General features: G+C 39.9%; 1 protein-coding gene and 1 long non-coding RNA gene across 3 annotated transcripts in view; one reads left to right on the plus strand and one right to left on the minus strand.

Annotated features, from left to right (window-relative positions):
- The window catches only part of LOC121518883, a 52,835-nt gene extending 47,318 nt beyond the window's left edge, over positions 1 to 5,517 (plus strand). Inside the window, exon 3 of the long non-coding RNA XR_005992675.1 lies at positions 5,396 to 5,517. This is a non-coding gene — a long non-coding RNA (uncharacterized LOC121518883). The remainder of the gene's footprint in view (positions 1 to 5,395) is intronic.
- LOC121518882 (seizure protein 6 homolog) overlaps positions 1 to 22,463 on the minus strand; it is a 162,652-nt gene that overhangs the window by 44,394 nt on the left and 95,795 nt on the right. For both annotated transcript variants that reach the window (XM_041801564.1, XM_041801563.1), the window contains exon 4: positions 4,494 to 4,686. In XM_041801564.1, coding sequence (XP_041657498.1) covers positions 4,494 to 4,686 — 193 coding nt within the window. The remainder of the gene's footprint in view (positions 1 to 4,493; positions 4,687 to 22,463) is intronic.

The following is a 22,463-nucleotide window of genomic DNA, read 5'->3' on the forward strand; positions in this document are numbered from 1 at the left end:
GTGGATGCTAGTGTGCCGAAGCGGTGAGCTTACAGGACCGCCAATTCTTTACAGTGGGGTGTTGAATATTTCCCTTTCACAAAGCCAAAAAAAAAAAGAGAGAGGAGAGACGTCAGATATGAATCAAACAGTGTGGAAGACTGAATCCACATGAACAGCAGCAGCTGTTTAGTTATCAAATGGCTAATGTTAACACACATATATTAAAAGCTAATGCAACATTAGCTTCAAATGTAATCATATCTTAAGTTATTCTGCTGTACAAGAGCAATGTTGTCTCACTATGTTTGTCTCAATGGGTCACACATTTCTGTCAGAGTTCTGACCCGAGTCACAGACCCTAAAAATGAGTCTGATAGTAAACCTGAGCTGTTTTTTTACAGCCTGCCTGTTTACACAGATTAAACATGATCAGACCGTGAAAATGACTATTAAGTCATCATTATATCTCTCTGTATGTTAGAATGAGTGTAATGAGTCTATATGATATTACATCTAGAAGTCTAAAGTTGGACACTACATCGTGGTATTATTCAGTAATGTCACATTAAGGTCAGTATCTCCATCTGTTGTCCTAGTTGGGCTTGAGTTTACCATGTTATGCTCCCAGCATGTTTTTGGAGCATTCAGTATCTTTGAGCTTAATCTAGAGAATTTTTGGATATTATCTGTCGTTGTTTTGGGTTGTTGACATGAACAAACATTTGCATAAAAAAGCATTTTTGTCCACTTGTGTTGATAAGGGTGTTTAAATTTTGATAAAAAGTCCTGTATGGTACATTTAGAACAGATAAAAAAGTGCAATTAATTTGTGATTAATCTCGAGTTAACTATGAAATTTAAAAAATTTAATCCATTGACAGCCCTAATAAACAATTTTTTTAATGTCAAATGAAGGCAAAGGCCAAAACATCAACATAAGAAGAATTGTACTGCTGCTTTGAAAGGCTCATCTGCACCCTTTTATATAGAATAAGATGTTTTCAGGGAATGTGAGGACCATATGGTTATTTATGTGCCTTATTAAAGCAGTTTAAGCAAATGTGATATGAATCAGAAAGCAAACAGCAGCAGCAGCTGTTTCAGTTAATAATGTGGGCAGCAGCATCACATGTAGTTTATCAAACAGTTGGATCTGCCTTATCCAATAGTTTCATGAAATGGAGGCACTCATGGATGTTTTTAATACTACAGAAAAAAAGTTCTGCTGGATGAAATTTACTTAAATGCAAAAAAAGTAGTGAAGGACAAAAGTACATGCACTGACAGGGTAATATTTCATCCCTTTGTCACCATCTGTCCTGCTACATACATCAGCCTGTATGATCTGCACAGACCCCTAGCTGTCATCCTTCAGCCTGACCACACACTGATATTCAGCAGCGACCGGCTGATTTATCGCACGACAGCGCTGATGTTTTGATGGTTGCTTTCATTTTGGAGCTGATGAAAGAGCCGCAGTAATGTGGTGGAATGAATGTTTTGTCCACCAGCTTCCACCATCAACTCAAATCGATGGGGCATGTAATTGGCGGCCACTTTGTGTGATTGCTAAGATAAACAGACAGTGTTGAGGACATGGGGGATCAATGTCAAGCACAAAACCAAAGCAGAGAGGAATTTATGATCCATCATACACAGACAACATAGTAGAACTATCTCTGCTGAGAGACTGTAGCCATCAAATACTTTCACTGTAACTTTTAGACTACATTTATTAGCTTATCTTGTAAAGTTTAATGTTAACAAAGACAAGCAGAATTAGAACTTACATTGAATGTGCTTATATGAGTATTAAGGTGGGCATGTTAGTTCCTTTTGTGGTATTTTTCAAGGCTAGAAGATTAAACAATTGCTGGTCTAAAAGAAAATTGCAATTCCTCACAGTGCCACTTGAAGCTGGTTCCAAAAGTGAGTCAGTCCCCTCTTACCACCATGTTGATAACCTTGTGGTCATGTCTGTGTGCCTCACTGGTTGTTATCTTAAACACAAGTCTGGGTTCAGGCCCTTTCTGGGACTTATTTTCCACATGTCATTACCCACTCTCTCTCTTTTCCCAGTTGCAACTTTATCCACTGACCTTTAGGTATGAAAAGTCCTAAGATAACTTTTAAAAAAGCTAAAAAAGCTCAGCTTCACAGAACAGTAACACATGTTTGCAGTAACAGTTCATTTATGGCATTTGTACAAGGGTGAATTTTGTATGACTCAGATTTTACATTATATTTATGGTATGTAGGTGGTTGATGCTTACTTTCACCACACCTTAATCAATCACTGAACCCGACTGTGTTTGCTGTTGATAATTAATGATTAGAAAATCTCATCTTTTGGGTTAATTGGTGTTGTTCACTCAAAATTAAACCAGTAATGGGTTTTGTACATTCTGCCCAAGCAGCAGGCTCCATTGTAAAAAAAAAAAAAAAAGTGTAAAAGAAAACATTGGCAAAAAAAAAAAAACTTTGGTTCCTTGGTTGTCCACTTGAGGCTGACTCCAAAATCCCCATATTCCCATTAATACCCATGTCAAAACACTTATCATAATAGACAATAGAAAAGAGTTGTGCATGGATTTGTGCTAGGGCCATGGCTGAGATGAGCCACAGGCAGGTACATGGTAGGCTTAAGGCTTGCCTCTGCTCCACCTCTTTGACCGCTGTTTGAAGATTAGATTGAGACAAACTGCCATCATGGAACCATTGATGAGCTTCACAACCCTGCTTTAGAAATAAATGGGTCATGCTGCTTTTTTCCTCAATATCAAAATTGTGATGTAATGTGCAATTATTCTCTGAGATCATCTTATGTATTTCTCAAAAACAAGCAGTAAAAATAATATTACATTATAACACATTATTTGATAGATTAAATTATTGGTACTTTCTTCTCCTCCATCATCGTCATCTTGCTCTCTGACTCTGCTTTCCTCTCCTCAATCCTCATTTTCTTGCCCTCTTTCCCTGCTTTCTTGTCTTCATCATCCTCATCTTCCTTCTCTCTATTAATGCTTTCTTCTTCACAAACATCCTCATCATGCTCACAGCTATCATGGGATACCTGTCACAGTTTGAGATATTGGGAAAGCGGCTACAAAAAGAGCAGTTTCATGGCTCAATGTTTCAATTTATGAAGACTATTTAAACATCTATGCAGGGGTTAAAGCAAAAAAAAAAAAAAAATCATATGGAAAGGAATGATCTTCATAGATGATGAACTTCATAGAAGTGTTTGTGCCTGAAGATGATTAGAGCAGTATGATTTGTAAATTATACCTTGAGACAGATCAGACAGAGGAGCAAATGAGTTCCATTCATGCTGATATTTGCTGCTGTCATCCTTTTATCATTCATTTTTTTAACGTTAGGCAGGACCAACTAACAGCTAAAGTCTTTTTTTTTTGTTTTCATATTTACTTAAACTTTAATGTGTTCTTGAAACTGATGTATGTGTCTGTGTTCATCCTTAAACTGTGTTTTAAGTCCTTGACAGGTTACAAGATGACCTGCAATCACAAGGTGACATATTATACGGGTATTGGATATTGACAGTTTTGTCAGAGCAATTTTGTCTTCAGCTACTTTTTTTGCATAAAAATTACCAGGGGCTGGGAGAGCTTGAAAGACAGATCGTGCTCTGCGATGAACGTGCACACGCGTATTTTCGAGTCACACACACAGTCAGTTATTGATGCCGGTACATCAGCTGTGGTTGTTGCTCCCGGTAACCACGTTGTGTGTGGGAGAGTGCGAACAGCTGTTCTATGAGCGGGGTCTGACTCATGACGTTGTAGCACTTTTTTCCCCCCTCGGTGAATATACGAGCTTTCTCGAGCACAAAGTGCAGAAGCAAACACCTGCTTCTCTTAACTTCTTACACCAGCTACCAAAAGGCTTACCGTCTTTTCCTATCTCTTCTATCCACGCCCAGTGCAATTTATTTTTTAATACTTCATCAACTAGGAGGGCATCTTCCCCTGGATTCATGAATTTACTCTCCATCCTACTTTCCTTTGACGTGATGTCTCTCTACTCGAGCATCTATGCAGCATAAGAGGCGGTTGACACACATTTTTCCATGACCCGCCCCATTCTACTTCTGATTGGCTAATTATACTAGTTTGAGAGCAGGAGAGTTGTGCTCCTCTCATATCACTGGCAGAGGAACGCATAAACTCGAGATTGATGGTAATGATAAAGACTTTTTTTTTTTTTTTAAATGTAATACATTTTTATTCCACAGCCAAATGCCGCACACCGGAAATCCAGCACAGTACCGCAATACTTTAAGCCCTGATAGTCTGTATGGGTCTGATGACTTGTTTAGCAACCCCTTGCTCTAAAAGAAAACATTTCATTTTTCTATTACCATTGTTTTTCCCAAAATGACTCGCACATATTCGGTCTGCCTTTATAAAACGTAGTGGTATCAAAGCTAGGCTTGTTTGACTTATCCAATACAATATGACAATGTAGCTGATATCGTATTTGCTCACCTTGGTAATGCAGATTTAGGAATCCGGAGTTTTGCTGTTGATCACTACGAAATCGAATGGAGATCTGATTGCTCCAGCTGCGTAGCACAAGGCCCCTCAACAAGACCGACTCATTTGCGAGGATGAAAGGTTCTCGGCCACCCGTGTCCTCCACGGTCACCTGCTCTCCCTCTAGTACACTCACGTTCAGCACCTGGAAAAGAAGAAACAACGACATTGTAAAGATAATCTAAGAACTGTTAGGTCACTTTAAAGGACACTCTCTGCTCTTCTGGCTTTGTGACAGTTTGTTTTATGGTGTTCTTTATCATTTTGTCAAAGAAAAGTCATGTGACAAGTGGTTCAAAGAAGAAGCAATGTAAAGATAATGCTATAGACTTGAGAAGATTAGGATGAGCATTTTTTGTAACTTCTGATACTGTGCAGAGTAATTGTGGGGATAGTTGTCAGGACATTGTATTTTTGGACACATTTATATCCACTCTTTGAAAAGACAAACAGGCTTTTAACTACAATTCTGAACAAATAAGGATCTTATTGCTAAGAAGCCTGGTGACTAACTGTAGACTTATGAGGTCTCAGCTCACACCAGATGGGATCTTAATTCAGCCCTGACGCTGTTATGTTTCCATTTAAAGCCAGGTTTATTCTAATGATGTTTCTGGGAAAAATGGGTCACCTGCCGTGTTACTTTGCTCAGCTGTGCAAAGAAGCAGTTGCAGTGGGATAAGTTTGGTTTTCTTTGTTAACCTGCTCCCTGACTGAAGACATGCTTTTTGAGTAATTGTTGAATCTGTCTGGGTCATTCCAGTCTTGGTTTTGTGCCTGATTGACTCATCCTCTGTCAGACTTCTCCTTTGCCTGTGAGCCCCTCTGACAGCACTGCTTTATATCTTCAACAGGTTTGAACAGCATCTGCAGCTAAATCTGGAGAGGGAACCTCTGGAGGATTGCATGTAGTTAAACTGTCAGGATAATGGAGGACTGACACATTTTGGAGCAACATCTGATTAATTCCCCGAAGAGCTATAAAAGAGGTATTTTAATCCAACAGCAGGTCGTCATCATTATTCTGTAGCATAAAGATAAAAGGATTCCTCCTTCACATGTACCGCAGACTCAAATTAAGCTTATACAACACTGAATCCATGTATAAGTTTAAATCATTTTGAAACTACTAACCCGGTTACTGAAGAAGTTTGTTTGGAGGGTGTTACTGTTTGTTTGTTTGCTATAGCACTCAGTGCAACAATGGAGGCTTTCAAAAGCTTATTCGGTGGTAATGTGCCTATAAAACAGCTTTTATTAGCTGTCAAATATATGAGGTAGCAGGCTCATACTGACACCAAAACAGGGTGTCATCATCTATTGTTATGGTGGAACAGCTTTTGTTTACTAAAAGGTGACTATATCTAAAAGCCTTGGTAGTCATAAAGGGAGCAAACTAAAAGAGAAAGTCAGCTAATAATGAAGGTGCAGCACGTCAAACCTTTTAGCAGATGGACTACAGCAGCAGAAGACTACACCGGGAAGAAAAGGCAACTGCACGGCCTCACCAAAATTGGCCAATAGAAGATTGGAAGAACGTTGTCAGGTCTGATGAGTCTTGATGTCACTGTCATTCAGATGGTAGGTGAGAAGTTGGTGTAAACAACATGAGAGCATGGATCCATCCTGACTTACATCAACGGTTCAGACTGGTGGTGATGTAATGGTGTGGGAGATTTTTTCTTGGCACACCTCAGGCCCTACAGTACCAATCGAGCACCGTTTAAACACCACAGTCCACCTGAGTATTCTTGCTGACCATGTCAGACCACAGTGGACCCATCTTCTGATAGCTACTTCCAGCAGAATAATGTCAAAACGCTCAAGTCAACTGGTTTCTTTAATGGCTGCATGGCACAAGAGTTAGCGCTGTTGCCTCACAGCATAAAGGTCCCTGGTGCGCTTCCCAGTCAGGGCCTTTCTGTGTAGGGTTTGCATGTTGTCTCCAGGTACTCCAAAGACATGCTCGTTAGGTTAATTGGTGACTTTAAAATGGCCGTAGGTGTTATTGTGAGTTGGTTGTCTTTCTATATGTAAGCACTGTGTTTGACTGGTGACAGGTCCAGGGTGTTCCCCGCCATGCCCAATGACAGCTGGGATAGGCTCCAGCCCATCCCCCAAAGAGACAAGCGGTATAGAAAATGGATGGATGGTTTCTTGAATGGGTCAACCCCTTGTTGAAACTATGCCACCAAGAATTAAGGCAGTTCTGAAGGCAAAAGCGGGTCCAAGCTGGTACTAGCAAGGTGTACCTAATAAAGTGACCAGTTAGTGTACAGTATTTTGATATTTATCATAGCTCATTTTTCATGCTGAGCTGATTCTAAAACAGTTTAACTTTTAAAAAGCAGGATAATACATTTTGTCAACGACGGTAACTGAGGTTATTAAATCACAGTGAGTCACAAAATCAGTGAGGGATCTTGGGGTCAAAACCAACACTGAACTCCATGAATTATGGAGAATATTAATGCCATAATTTGTCAGGGAAGATGATTAAAATCATATAAGGTTGGCTAATAACCAAAGATTGGATGTAGACATATTTTACCTAAAGTACCTGCTGAAATTTTATACTTCTGACTTTTTAAAGACTTTTTATGGCCTTAAATTTCAAATGTGCAATTTAAGACAATTCAAAACTTTTCAAAGATCTACAGGAACTCTGGTATTGGTAGTGATAAAAATCATCATCTGCTCACATCAAAAGCAGGACCATTGAGTGTTTCTGACTAACATGTTGACCATTGCTTAAAGGGTATTCAAACATGGTGATATTAAAGGTTAGCCATAGATATCACTTATGATTGAAAAGATAATCTTCAGTGAATTGGCCTGTGCCTGTGAATAAAAAGAGAGGAGATAAAAATCTGAATTTCAAATACAGCACAACATTCAGGTCCAAAATGGATCGTGTCCCTGCCCTGAAAGATAAGTGCGACATCAAACCAATTCAACCACATCTTTGTCAAGCTCCCAGTGAGATTCATAACATGTTCTGAAAGCTAATGCTGTCATAGGTAGTGGGCTCAGGCCTCAGGTATGCCATGATGCAGAAAAAAGAGTCGCCCTCCAAAGGCTGTTGTCCCTGAGGTAATATGTGTGCTTGAGTGTTAGTGCAGCAGACTGGAAAAGCGGAGACAGTGGGCAGGATGAACGCACATCTCACAACAGTGGCAGGAAAATGAATTTGGTCGGGTTGACTAAGTGTCACTCAGTCGAAGGGCAGCTGACAATGAGCGCAGAGAGGCTAATGGACACTCTGAGACAGAGCTTAGAGGTGACTTCCTCCTGAATGATCCATGAGGTCAGTCACTTTGATTGATTTGATTTTTATCACGACCAGAATCAAACACAGCAACCACTCCTGAGGGTTTTTAGACAAACTGAGCACAGAGCACAAACAGCAGATCCAAACTGTCAAACAGAAGATACCTCGACTATTTGTGAGCATCATACAAGATTACCTCTGTATATCTTAAGCATAAAATCTGCATTTTGTCGCTACAGCTTAGGTGGTTCAGCTATTGCAGGGACCTTAAACAGCAGTGCCACAGTAAGTAATAAAGAAATGTCACATTATTTTAGAATCCCTGTTTCTCTCTTTCTCAAGGGCAATGGCAATGACAGAGCCCCAGGCGCACTTCTTTTTTCCTCATCTGCCTTTTTTATCTCAGAGTTAAAATGGAGGGTTTGGATGTTTTGAAAAACCAGGTTTCCTCAGCTACCTTCTCATCTTTTGACTTCAAAATCCCATCATAGAGCGACACACTTAAGAAAACAATTATTCCAAGAGATAAATCAACATATGCATCAATTCTGCTACTGCAATTCAAGTTTGGTTTTTATTTGACAAATTCAGGCAACATTAGCGACTCAGAATTGAGATGAAATGGAAAAAACAGAGCCTCCATTTGCTTCATCTCACACATTTTGAAATTATTACCCTGTGATGTTTCAGTTTCCACCTCTACTATTATGTAAAGCTGGTGATTCAATGATAGATAGCTGATATTCCACCAAGGTTCATGCATATTTCAGACAAATGCCTCTCAAAAAATCAGGCCGGAAATCAATTGTGCTTCCTGGTAAAAGCCTCTGAGGAACTTATAGAAAGCCTCTTATCTTTGCACATTTCACCCTTGGCGATTGCTCCAAAGATGGCTGTTTTGTAGTTCAGAATAATAGAATCTGAAAAGAAATGACAAATGTGCTCTGCATAAAAAGTAGCATGTCACACCCACTTGGCATAGCACATTTAAAGCTTTTCTTTAATAAGAACACATTATCTCTTTCTTCAGTTTTCATTATTCAAAATACCTTTGTGTAAAGCTAGCACAACCATGTTTCCAAAAGGTTGGGTATCAGGTAGGAGGGGCAGTGGTACACAACTGCAGACAACAGGTTTCTAAAAGTTATCCTAGAAGGATAACCACTAATTCTCAAGTGATTAATGGGAAAAGGGGGGAAGAAAAGCCCAAGAAAATTAGCCTGAAACCAAAAACTCCCGCTCTTGACAATACTGAGAAAAGGGGAAACTAAACCACTGCTGCCGTGCAGCTGAAAAGAACACAAACTTTTTAGGGAGACTGAGAAATCTATCTTCAGATAAAAAAAACAAAGATCACCAATCTGGTGTGAAAAGGAGAAACAAAAACATTGGTTAATGGTTTCCAGCACCAACTAATCTTAAACCCAGGGGCAACTGGTTATTCCCATAAAATATAATCAAGAAATTTTATTAGACAATGCTTATGTGACCAGAAACTTTCAAACTCAAGAGAAAAAACACTAGGAGATGCTCTAAAAACCTCCGAAGGTGAGATAATGAGTCAGCACAGAGTGCTGCAGCCTGAGAGTATGTATAAGTTTGCCACACCTGGCCCCAATCAGTGGCAATCAGCCACACACACCTGGCAGTGCACTGATTGACACACACCTGGCCCTGTCCCGATTGACACACACCTGGCACTGCACTGATTGACTGACACTCAGTGAGTTACCAGGCTGATCTTCCTCACATTGGGGAGCTGTGCAAAATGTAAGTTAGAACAGAATGCAATGTTTTGCAAATCTCATAAACCCATATTTTTTCACAATAGAAAAAATATTAACACTTTTCTGAAATTGTTCTACAAATTTTAGATGAAGTTTTCCACAGAAGGGTGAAATTCTAAAAGACCTTGCCTCTCTAAAATGTTCCTTTAACACCCAGACATATCACTGACCTGTTCCAGTTACAAAATGCTCCACCGGCACTTATTTTCCAGACTTTTGTTGCTATTGAATTCAAATTGAGCTAATATTTTTCATGAAATGTGAAGTCATTTCAGTTTCATCATCTGATATGTTATGATTAAGAATGATTAATGAGATTTGCTCACTACTTCCTGTTTTTATTTACATTTTACACAGGGCCCTAACCTTTTTGGAATTGTGGGTGTAGTTACTCATAACCATATGCTGTAAATAAAGACTTAACAGTATTTTTGGAATAGACTATAGCTGTTCCTCCAAGCTTACCCATTGCCATCGGCACAGTTTTATGTTTTAATCTGCGTGCTAGAATGTTTTTCGTGGCAGCCTTTTACCCATATGTGCATCCACTTTGGTTGTTTCAAAAATGCATTAAAGCAGTGGTTCTCTACTGGTGGGTCAGGACCCAAAATTGAAAGACAAGACAAATTGAGGTGGTAGGCACGAGTAGCTCCAGCAAGTAACATTAGCAGGGCAGGCAGGTGCTGTCGTAGTTCACGAACAGTGGAGCTTGTTGGTGAATAAAATTCATGCAGAGGCAGATAGGTAGAGGTTAAAAGGAGACATCTCAGCCAAAAAACGCTTTCAGTGTGGCTCCTAGCTCCTCTAAAGAAATCCTGCCCAGATCTGATAAAAGCCGTCGCTAAAGCTGCATCTAAATTGCTAAATCTTGCTACTTGCTTACAGTACAGCTAAGCTCAGCATGAGCTTATTATGGTGAACCCATGCTGAGGCAGGTCAGAAAAAGAGCAAAACAATATTTTCCACTAAGGAAAGCTTTCGGCTCTGTACTTTTGTTTCGAGAAAGAAATACTATAGCTACATCTGAGCTAATCACTACACTGGTGGCAACCATTACTAATTCCAGTAAGCTAAACCACACCTTTAGCTACAGCCCAATTCTCCTCATATAACACTGATTGGTCTGGTCCATTCTCAGACCTGGAACAATCATTTTAGACCTAAATTATGCTCTTGTGGCTAAACTCATCTATTGTGCCTTTACGAACCATGTGTGTTACTGGGTGAAAACGGAGAAGTTTCATGGGAAAATAACACATCCAGACCATTTCTGAGCCTCTGAATGACCAAAAAACAAGCTAAAGGAAGCACCATCTCGTCAGTGTGATGAGTGAGCTGAGAACAACCAACCCAGATAGAGTATGACTATGCTCTTCTTTTAGGAAGTCATTTCTATGATGTATTCAGTTAAAACTTTATAAAATCTTTTTTTTCTCAGCTTTTTGTGTTTTTAGTTTTACATGACAATACAAAGGATTTTATCCGTGTATTATGTGCAGTAATCCTACCATCATACATGATGTTTACCCTATTTTTGGCATAAAGAGTTTCTGTTGTTGTACTCTGACATTGCAGCATCTTAAAATGTTATTACAGTGAGGTCAAACAGATGGTAGGTCTGTGACCACTCGGTTTAAATCCACCAGGGGAGGCTCATGAAGGACAGGTGAGCAGATAGCGGACAGAGAACACTTGGACTGATAGATAGTTTGGCCCCAGAGGGCCCTATCATCTGTCATCCACCCAGGGACCTGTCAGAGCAGCCAGCAACAGCTGTCCTGCCTCAATTATGAATCATTGGCCATGTCAGGAGACATCACACTACCTTATCTTCTCCAGTGCTGCAGCCAAATGCCCACAGGGAATTCTCACTGTCTATCTTTCACATGCACACAGTTATGTACAAGTGTGTATGTGAGCAGGCATGTGTACACACAGACATGTACCTCTGGGCTGTAATGAGAGCAGGCTTATTGTAACTGGGAGTTGGAATCCCTGCCTCAGCACACATATTTGGGAGAGTGGGGATGTGGCTGAGCGAGCACATTTCTGCACAACATTATCAGAGGATGGCATCTAAACATTGTGCTGTTCCATTTATACGACTGTTTTCTGCAAAGTCAGACTGTTTGCTCTGTATTTTTCTTGATCCAATTTATTGTTTAGGGTAAATTTATTAAAGTAAGAAAAAGAAATGTAAGACTGTGCATGCACTCTGTCTTCCTTTTCCCCAGAAACTTTTCCAAAAATATTCTCTGTGCCCAATCAGGAAGAGAGGACTTGAGGAGAGAGGGTCATCTCTCTCCTCTGGCCAGTCTTTTCAATCAAACCTCTATAATGAACCGTCCATCCTCCAAGGCCACAGTGCAATCGACAGGCTCAGAACTGTTCACAGAATACAAAAGAAGGGGGAAAATCTCTTAAATGAGGGTTTCCAAGGGTAACAATATTTGCAGGATTGAATGCCTTGATCTTGTTGTTTGCTGTGACCTTTGCTGAACAGAGAGTCAGAAGTGTGATGCCGTGTTAAACTATGAGGAAGAACAGTGAGCAAAGGTTAAGATCCATATTATCACCTCCAAACTGACAGCAGCTTTGCATGGCTTTTACTCTGCAAATACAGAGTCACTGCATGTTGATGCCAATTAGTCAGACATGAGACAGAAACTCAATATCTGTTTTGAACAATTAGGGAGTTAATCTGTCCAACAGTGTCCAATAAAGATGCCGTTTTGGCAAGAAAGAATAACCATCTACAGTTGTTTTCTCCAGTGCTTTGATATAAACAATATCTCAAATAAATTAGACTTTCTAACACATGGTGTGTATCTTTATTTACTCATTTAATAATTTATCCGTAAGCATACAGAATGAGTTAACTGTCCACAGAGGCCGGCTCTCACTGATAATTTACTTTTGGAAACATCTGGTGATGCTCTGCAATGAACATTTACACTGACTCACAGGAGTCATTGCTGATGCAGAAATGAGCAGTATGTAATCAAAATGATCCCACTGTACATGGAAATTAAATAACCCTGCTGCTGGGGGCAATAAATCACCAGCCATTGGACTCACCAGCTGCAGTGTCATCATTACTGTGATAAAACCTGCTGGCTTATACATGCAGTCGAGCCAGTGGACCCACCTCATACCCCCATATCTGAGGCTCACATTCCAACAATCTTGGTACCCCACATGCAGTTGCTGTTTTTGTGTATCTCCTGATAAATTCTTTCAAAAAGAGTATTCTTCTATTGCTCATTATTATAAAAATGTTATCTTAATTGAACATTCACCTCTGTATAAAACAGCCAGAGCTATTTCCTGTTTGCCCTGCTGTCTAAAACAATGGATCCTTACCAAGCAGCAAAACGTGAATGTTAATGAGGATTTGCCTCAGCCAGGGGCTGAATACCGTTGAACAATGTGACTTATTTCAGATTTAAGGCTGCCTTTTTCTGCTCCTTTGGTTACCAAGTACCTTAAAACACAGAGTAACCATGGTCTTTAAATAAGTATTTTTCTAGCCTGTCTGCCAGCGACAATAGTAGCTGTAGGTATTAAATTCTTGGGCTGTTAGTCAGTCTTTGCAACCTATGTACATCCAATTTGTTGGAGCAATTCTACAGGAATCTCAAGAGGAAATATTTTTTAAAATGGTGCTCCAGTGATCAAAATTTACTCATAAACGGACAAAGTAATTTTAAGCTCCAAAAGCATGCCTTTGACCATAACTGCAGAAAACACAGACTAAAGCCTATAATGGTATTTGTACTCATATGAAACCATCCTTGTTTGGACGTTAATGGATGATGTCATTAAACGAATACGTAAGCGTTGACAGGCCTGCCCACAGAATTGGCTGGGCCCCTAAAAAACCCAGTGAATGGGCCTTCTAATGTTGTGTTTGACAAATTATATCAATATTTTTATGTTGGATCAGTGGCATTGGTGCTAGCGTGCTGCTAAGAGCTCCATTTTGAAGCTGAAAAGTGTGTGAGCTATTATTGCATTCTGATGTTGAAATCATTTATTTGTGCCACTTTTTTAACCTCTTTCTCCATTTTTTGAATCATTCATACCATTTTTTTTTCTTTATTACCCACTTTTTTTTACCCAGTTTTGCCAATTTTTTGGCCATAGTTGCTACTCTTGCACCCATTTTCACTACGTAATCTGGCCATTTTTGCAGCATGTTGCCATTTAAAGGGGACATTTTTAACCCCTTTAAGACATGTTTTGGGTTCCAGAGGACCCAGAAACATACCTGTGAAATCTGTTGCTGAAAAAACACTCCAGTATTGGATGTCTAAAAAGCCCTCTGTTTCAGCCCTGCTCAGAACGAGCTGTTTCTGTGTCTGTGGCTTTAAATGTTAATGAGCTGTCTGACTCCACCCCTCTCTGGAAATGGATGTGGCTCTCCTGATCCTCCTTGATCCTCAGCGTAGAGGAGGGTCAAGAGAGGAGGGTGGAACTTTCTTCCAAGTGGGGAGGGCCAACTGAACCTGGGGGCGGGGCTAACTCCCCACATGACATCATGAGGGGAAAATCTAATAACGGCTTGTTTCAGCACACTTTTTGTGAAAGGTGGAGAAAGAGAGGGGGGTGAGGGAATGGACTTTTCTGATTTTTTTTGGGGGGGGGGGTTGAGGGCAGGCCAGCGGCACATATTTTTGCTTGAAAAGCCTGAAAAGTGTGTTTTGCGTATATGTGACCTTTAACATCAGGTAGCATCTGCATAAGTGTCTTTTAGTTTATTGATACCAAGAAAAGTCCCTGTGGCTGACACTTGTATGTAATCCATCCTGACCAGAGATGTGTAAACCTGTCCATTTGTAAACAAAGTGAGACAGTATTTTTTTTCCATAACATAGATTTCATTTACCATATCCTTCCACTCCTCAACTGTGGGGTATTTAGGATTCAGCTAATGTCTAGTAATGGTCTTCTTACCAACTAATATGAGAAAGCCCAATAAATAAACATTAAAATGTCCTGGATGAAAGTCAACTTTTCAATAAAATAAAGTGCAACAATCAAGAGGTATTATCATATTGAATATGTCCTCTAATCTTTTATGAGTATTTTGCCACTTTTAGTTGACTCTGCTGTCAATTAAAGGCAAAAAGCCCCCAAAATAAATCCCCAAATAAAAAAAGGATCTGCAACTGACTGAGGCATCCAAACATGAAATTGTACTTCTAGTTTCCTCCTTAAAGCGTTAAGAATTTAAAAACAGCTCATGATATGGGATCTCTTCTCTCCTGTACGCACTTTCAGTGCTTTTCAGCCCTCTACATCTGTGTTTCTTTGCCGCAGTGTGCATTTTTGCATAAATTTAAATCTCTGCATTGTTGATTACGCTTCACATTTTCTCAATTTCTCTCCCCTCCTCATCATTGACACTGAAAGTGTTGGAGAAAACACAGGGTTGTGTCTGACAGAGTCTTCTCCCTTTATGACAGCTAGCTGGGTGGAGGAGCAATTAGTGTCACCTGAAAGCATTTCTCTGGGGAAGGCTGGGTCTCATGAAAACTCATCTCAGCAAAGCCTTGACACCCTAAAAAGCTCATCAAGATCACACTGGCCTTCTTTATGTCCTGCCTTATTCCCCCAAGGCACCACATGATGAAGGCTCCCCTCTACCTCATCTAGAGTTGATTAAAAGCAGAGAGCCTGTCTCGGCCTCCATTACTCTGCCAGGCTGGGTTTTTCTGAGACGCCTCTGCCTTGCGTTTTGTCATCTCTGATGCCGAGAAACTTGTGCATCACCTTGTTGAGACAACACTTTCAGTGTGTCAGAAGTGAGACGGAAGCATTACAGCTGCGGAGGGTGTTCGGAGAAACTGTTGGGCCACAAATAGTGGAGTAAGTGGAAATCTCCCATCACTTTCTTGTAGCCCTTTTGTCTGATGAGAGCTCTCGAGGTCACTGAACAGCAGCAAAACAAATTAATTCCCCTCCCTCATCACACCGAAATCACAAAAAACACCCAGCGAGGGTCAATGCTGTATGCATTGTGCTTCGTTTGAAAGAAATACTAGAATTAAAACGAGAGTGCAAAGATCAATACAGCAATTGAGCCAGCACTGAGAGGAGGCTGCGCGTCAAGTATCCGTGCTGCTTATTAACATGACTATTGATTGGAGTCAGAGGAGCGTGGTCGCAGAGGCAGCATCAAATACTGATCGTTAACCCCGTGAGTCAGGGTTAGCTATAAACACTTGGCATGCTCTGTAACATCTCAATACTTAAAGGGGCATTTCAACTCTTTATTCTAACCTCAGGTGGCACTCATTAGCACATATAGCCACGAGCTCATTAGACTGTTGGCCCTACAGTTTTATTCGGCTTTGTTTGACATCATTTCAATCAATATTTGCTCATTTGAGGATGAAGTGCTTGGGAGCTGTAATTTTGCCCTCTGAGACTTAAGGCCTTGGTTTGATATTTATAAGCTTTAATTAACACCAAACAGAGAGCTTTGTGTTCTTCTCCACTTGATGCACAAATTATTTAAAAGTTCCCATAATGGCTGTGCTTAAATTAAACCTTAACTTTATCTTGCTTGAAAATTTGTCCTTTACTTCTCTTTTTTCCAAAGATAATCAAGAGAATAAAAGAAGAGGTGGATAAAGATAAAAATGTATTAATGAGAAAGTGGATTTGTTTCTTTCTCTTCTAGGTTCACAGATTGAGACAGCAAAGAGGAGCTTGACAAACAGAAAAGCTGATAAATTAGAGCGAGGGGGAAATGGGAAAAAAAGAAAAGAATTGTGAGAAGAAGGAAAAAAAGTGATACAGTATTGACCTGAAAATCCTGCCTCCCCATCTCCTTGAATGATTCTGCTTTAAACCTGTCAGAAAATGGAAACACTCCTACAATCAGCCTTTGTGGCAGTGGGAGAAATTGGCCACGTCTAGGGACCCTAACCTCTCTGAAATGTATCAACCTCTCTCAGTTCTGCCCAACACAATACTCTCTATTTTAGCGAGAGCGCAGGGATGAGGCCACCTCGAAACAGAGCCAGGACGACCTGTACTGAGCCTCAGACGGCGACTCCTGGAGACTCAGGTAGGTAGATGAGCCGACAGAGGAGACGGAGACATCAGAGCGGGACAGATGGTCTGGAAAGAGCTGATAGTTAGCTAACCCACTGGATTTATTTGATCAAATAAAAAAGCTCCAAAACGGATTTTAAGTACTTTAATGCCACAGCCCAGTTCTGGAAAACCTCCATCTGTCCTCTGCTAAACCTGTAATGCCAAAACGACTGTGGAGGAGTAGAGGAGACAGGGAGGGCAGGAATAAGATGTAGCTGAAGATAACACCAACTCACTGATGAAGTGCAATCAATGCCTGGCTTTTCCATGGACCAACCAACTAGTAACACATAGTTAACACCCAGCAGTGTTTCCCCATGATCGAGTGTTTATTTAATGTAGAGAGGCAAAGAAAAGTTAAATTCAATAATAGAGGCTTTTTTTATTTTGAAGGACATCTCTAAAGGCTTTTGACTATATCCTTTAAAGTGTAAGTGAACCCCTGGCTCAGAGCTAACTCCGCTCACCTCCGTAATTCAAAAAATGCACAGAAAGTGAACAGTTTGGTTCTGAGAGGAGGGAGGGGAAAAGGACGGGGCGTACCATTTGAGGCTGGAGTGACAGTGATGTCCCCTTGTCAGAGAGAGACACAGACAGAGTCCCACAGCACTGCTGCCTCATAGCGATCTTTTAAAATGGAGGAGTTTTCCTCTCTAGAGTCCCCCTGACGCAGGCTATAGTGTCATGGTGGACCGTGGTGGTTCTGAGCACAACCTGTTCGATCCATTGGCTCCAGCAGCGGCGTTACTAAAGCCGGAGCTCTCAGAGCCAAGACAGTGCAGGTGCAGACAGGAGAGGATGGGCGTGGTCTCTGAATGGTAAAGTCAGAGGCGGAAACGCTGTACCGTTTATATAGAGTTTGTGATGTAGAAACCTACCGATGGTTGGTTTCTACATCACATAAGTCCCATCTTTTCAGAAAAAAATTTTTCAAGGCAGATGTCCGTTTGAGCTAATTAAAAGCCGTTAAATCCAGATTTTTATCAGTTTGGTGCAAATTTCAGCTATAACAACAACACTGATGTGTTTTATCATAGTTCAGTCAGATACCTCAGTGTACAGATGAAAAAAATGTTAAAGTGTTCACTACCTCTTTAAAAAAACACTTTAATTTATTTTGAAAATAAACAGACAGGAAGTGGAATAAAATGCTAATCTGAAAAGGCAGTAAAAACTATTAATATGTGTCAAAATGATAAAAATGACTTTTTGTTGCTGCTGGTTGTGGAACAAGATTTATACATTTAAAACATTATTAAGGTTAAGGTAATGCACTTGTGTATATACATGGATAGTAATATGGGGTTTCAGCATTACTGCATTAACTACGCTGCTGCTGACAAAGCTTAACCTCCTCCACCCCAGCCTCCTCCTTTATAGCATAAAGCTTGTTGCACCCTCATATTCAGATTCATGCTACTATGGATTTATTGCTTTTGAACTAATTTTACTGTATTTAATATGAATTGTTGTAAATGTATCTATCTATATGGAGGTTTTTAGCTACACGCTCACTGGAAAGTTGTGCTACTTGACTAACCCTGGGAGCATCTTTGAGCAGAGCAGTAAAACTGTAATTCCATTGGTTAAATGTATGACGAGGGTGTTCCTGAATGAAGTCGTGATTTCTTTGTCGTCTTTAGCTCCCTCTGTGTTTTCACTCGGCACAGAATGTTTAAAGAACTACTTTACAAAATGTGTTTAAATGCACGCTATGTAAAATTCTGCCACCAGGGTGCTCTCAATCAGCACTGCCCAGCTGTGCTGTTTACTTGTTTTAAAATGATGACTGTGTTCAATAAAAACACATATTTTAAGACGTATTTACTAAACAGAAAACAAACATTTTCTTTTTATTCATAAACGTTTTCATAATAAGTTAAAAATGCCCTGAAAAGAGGACAATCACTCTCAGGCTGGAAACAATCCCAGGATGCACATGTGCTCTGGGATCCAGAGCGGTGCTCTTGCATGCTGCAGTGCAAATGTGGAAAAGCACTTTAAGTGCATTTCTCCCTCATCATGACAAACTCATGAAAGATTTTTTTTTCGTAATTACACCTTATGAGTACGGATGAGTATCAAAATCCAGTTCCAACATGGTCCTAGTACCAAGACGTCTGGTACCTACTGTACGAATTACAACATGGATATTGATGCTTAAATTTGATACTCGGCTCCCCCAATGCAACCTCTCCAAATGAAAGACAAGAAACAAGTTATGGAGTTTGTGTAAATTATTTGTAAAGTTCCACCATGTTGCTTTTCTTATCCAATGTTTGACTGGCATTTTATAAAGATAATTCCACGAGTCATTTATAATACCCAGACAGCTTTCATTCCCCCACTGACTTTCAACTCATTTTTTCCACCCAAAAGTATCAATTCAGGCACTATTATAGCACTAGCTCTATAAAAGTATTGATTTAGCAGCGGTATTAGAAAAAACCCAAACGAAACCCAACCCTACTTATAAGATGCCATTTTTATTGAATGGATCCTCAACTTAAAACAAAGAAGCCGTACTGAGAAGGAGGCCACAGTTTGGACAGTGCTGGTCTTAACTCATTGGAAATAACGAGTGTGGAAAAAATTTGCGATACAGTAAGACCTCAAATAAAAATGCATAACATATTATCTAAATATAGATATTTCAAAGCAGACTAGCTTTCAGCATGGGGGCTGCTTACAAAATAACTGAAAGGATATGTTTCCCATAAAACAAATCATAGTGTATGCCTTCATTAACAGGACTGAAAGGTGTTTTTACATGTTGTTTTCTCAGTGAAATATGAAGGGAGCACTACTTTTTCCCATTTCCAATGTAATGAACTCCAGTTCACCACCATCCAACACAACTTCAATAAAAGTAAATCGAAAGATCGCCTTCCTGACAATCTCAACAAAAAATGAAAATAAAGAATCTTAATAAATGATGAATTTATGTCACAGCTGTTGTATTTTACTGAGTTGAGTTGTATTGCGGTGATAATGTTATGGCTGGTTGGTGTATTTTTCATGTTTGCCTGTTATATTGGGTTGAAAAAGAATGCTAAAGAATCAAAACCAGCCTCTAATGGGGACTCAAGCACCTGTTATGGTACAAATTTAATCAATTCTAATGCACAGACAAATAACTCCTGATTGAAATTCAAAGTATAAAGCTGATAATCTCTCTTTGTTGTTGATAATAGTGCTCCAAGTCTGGGCCTGGCTAAGTGCAGTGAAAGATAAATACTCTGTTTTTATACAGAATATAAAAAGATGTGAAAATTGAGAAAACTAAACCTTGAAAAATCATCTTCCTTTATAAAAAGAAACCTTTACAGCATTGTTATTATTCATCATTATTAAATTTAATATAATTAGCAGGAATGTCAGACAGAAATCTATTTTTCAACATGACCTCTTTCCCTCCTGCTCATATTTTTCATATTTTAGTATTCAGTGCAGTTTACTCTGCAAGTGCAGCACATTTTTAAAATATACTTCCAGCTTTTATTACACCATTAGTTTACCTTTTCGACCCAAAGTTATGTTAAATCAGCCTCCTCATATTTGTGTAATTATTGTGTGGATAAATTGTAATGTGTCCAGAATGGGCAGATGGGCCGATGCATTATATGCTGTTAGCTGTGGCGGAGGGGTTGAACAGTCAGGCTGAGGGCAGTAAATTCTCCTGATACATTTTTCATCCTTCTTCCCCTGCAAGCTGCCAGACAGGCTGAAAGGAGTATTGACTAAACACAGAAAAGGTCTGATCCTGCTTATTTATTCCTCACCAATCTCTGAGATATTTTTGAATGCTAGAGGAAAAAATAGAGGGGTCTCTGAGTGCTGGGAATGACAGACACTGTGCCTTTACAGATTATGTTATACCGAACCATTTGAACATTACAACAACATAAATATTTATTATGCTGTCACTGAATCTGTCATTCAGTGTTTTTCTTTCACATAATTTCCTTCCTTTGCCCTTGCAAACTGCTGGTCTGTCTGCTATAATGATCACGCCAGTCCATAACGGAGGCTGCCTGCCAAAACAAGAACATGCACTTCAACCATAATGTCCCTCCTACAGCTCCCCTCGCTCTGAAGTGTGGATTTAAAACATTTCCCCATGAATGTAAATGCTCAGCACAGGGAATGGTATCAAAACTCAAATGGTCAAAGTGAATACTAAGACTAGGGAGAGGACTCCATGATGAGTATTAAAATATTTATTTGTTTTAGGGAAAAAAACACATTTATTTAGCAGATGCCACATTGTTTTTCTGAATCAACATCACCACCAATTTTAAGTTGCAGGTACGCCCTGTTAGCAAATACAAGTAGATAGGGCACTGAAGTGACATTTAAGCATTTTAAGGATTCATTTTTAAATTAAGTGATTCATATCTATACTAATAATGACAACCATTGCACTGTTTCCCCTACCATTCTATTAGGGGGGGCGCCCCGCCCCCAACAGCGCCCTGTCCCCCTTGAACATCAAGTTAATTTCATTTATTTGTGTTTTCTATACAGCGCCAGATCACAACAGAAGTCATTTAAGAACCTTTACTATCGAGCAGGTCTTTACCTGGTCCCTTAATTTTAAAAAAGCTTTACAGCCTCACGTTGTTTATCTTGTTTACATGAATGCATGTCATTTCTGAGCCCCGCCCCCTCCTCCCAATATCAGAGCTGCAGCCACATGTGCACTAAGATACTTTGACTCAGTATCACCAGAGAGTTCTCCAGTTGAACTGATTTATCCACCAAAGCTGTGTATGAACCGATGCCGCACTTGTTTTACATCTGAGATAGTTAAACAAGCGCCGGATTTCGGCGCAAGACTGTAGCAATTGTGCACAATTTATTAAAATTGCAGAAAAGTCCTGCAATCCCCCGTATATCCCGCTGCTTAGTAACAAACTGGTGGGAAACGTGGTTGAAATTAGCCACAGTATGGCTCATGTTAGCACCAACTCCCTCTTCTCACCACAGCAGGCAGAAATACGCACGGTCCCTCACAGGTGTGTGGGGGCAGGTGAGTCGTGAATAACAGAGGGGATCAGTTCCTTCAGACTATGGTTAAGCTGCCCATCCCTGCGTCATATGATGATCATTTTATCATTTTAAAATTCATTAATCTAGGATCAATAAACTGGTGGACAATACTTGTTGTCTTTTTATTCCTCGCGTGCATGTTTCTCATAGCGCCTGACGCTATTGGCGATATTTGTGACTGTTATTTACGCTCGTAAATCAACCTCATCCACATGCAGATTACAAATTCAACCTTTAAAAACGTAGGAGTGTTGACAAAAGATTACACAGAAATGGAGACAACAGAAGGAGATGGAGACATGCATGTGTGTGGATAATAGTGAGGAGCCCCTGGGCCATAGTTTTGACACCCCTACTTTATAGCAATAGACATGTAAATGGATGTATTCACATTATCAACACTTATGTTTTTATGTATGCAATCAAAAAAGACTATAAGAAATTTTGTTGTTGGCAGTCAACTCATCCCCTAGGAATGGAGGGAAAATGTCAAAAAGGCAACCAAAGTGACTGACCAAACCTCTAAATATGTGTTGATAGAAGAGAAGGACACTAGCCAGGAAGCCTGTAGTCACGAGAAATGTACCAACTTATAACAGCAACTTTCATACAACTTTTAGTCACTTATATGTGCTTACGTGTGTTGGATAAGTCTTTTCAAACAGATAAATCCGACAAGACAGGAGATAAATGTGCGTCCTTCTC

The sequence above is a fragment of the Cheilinus undulatus genome, linkage group 12 (assembly GCF_018320785.1).
Source record: "Cheilinus undulatus linkage group 12, ASM1832078v1, whole genome shotgun sequence".
Taxonomy (NCBI): domain Eukaryota; kingdom Metazoa; phylum Chordata; class Actinopteri; order Labriformes; family Labridae; genus Cheilinus; species Cheilinus undulatus.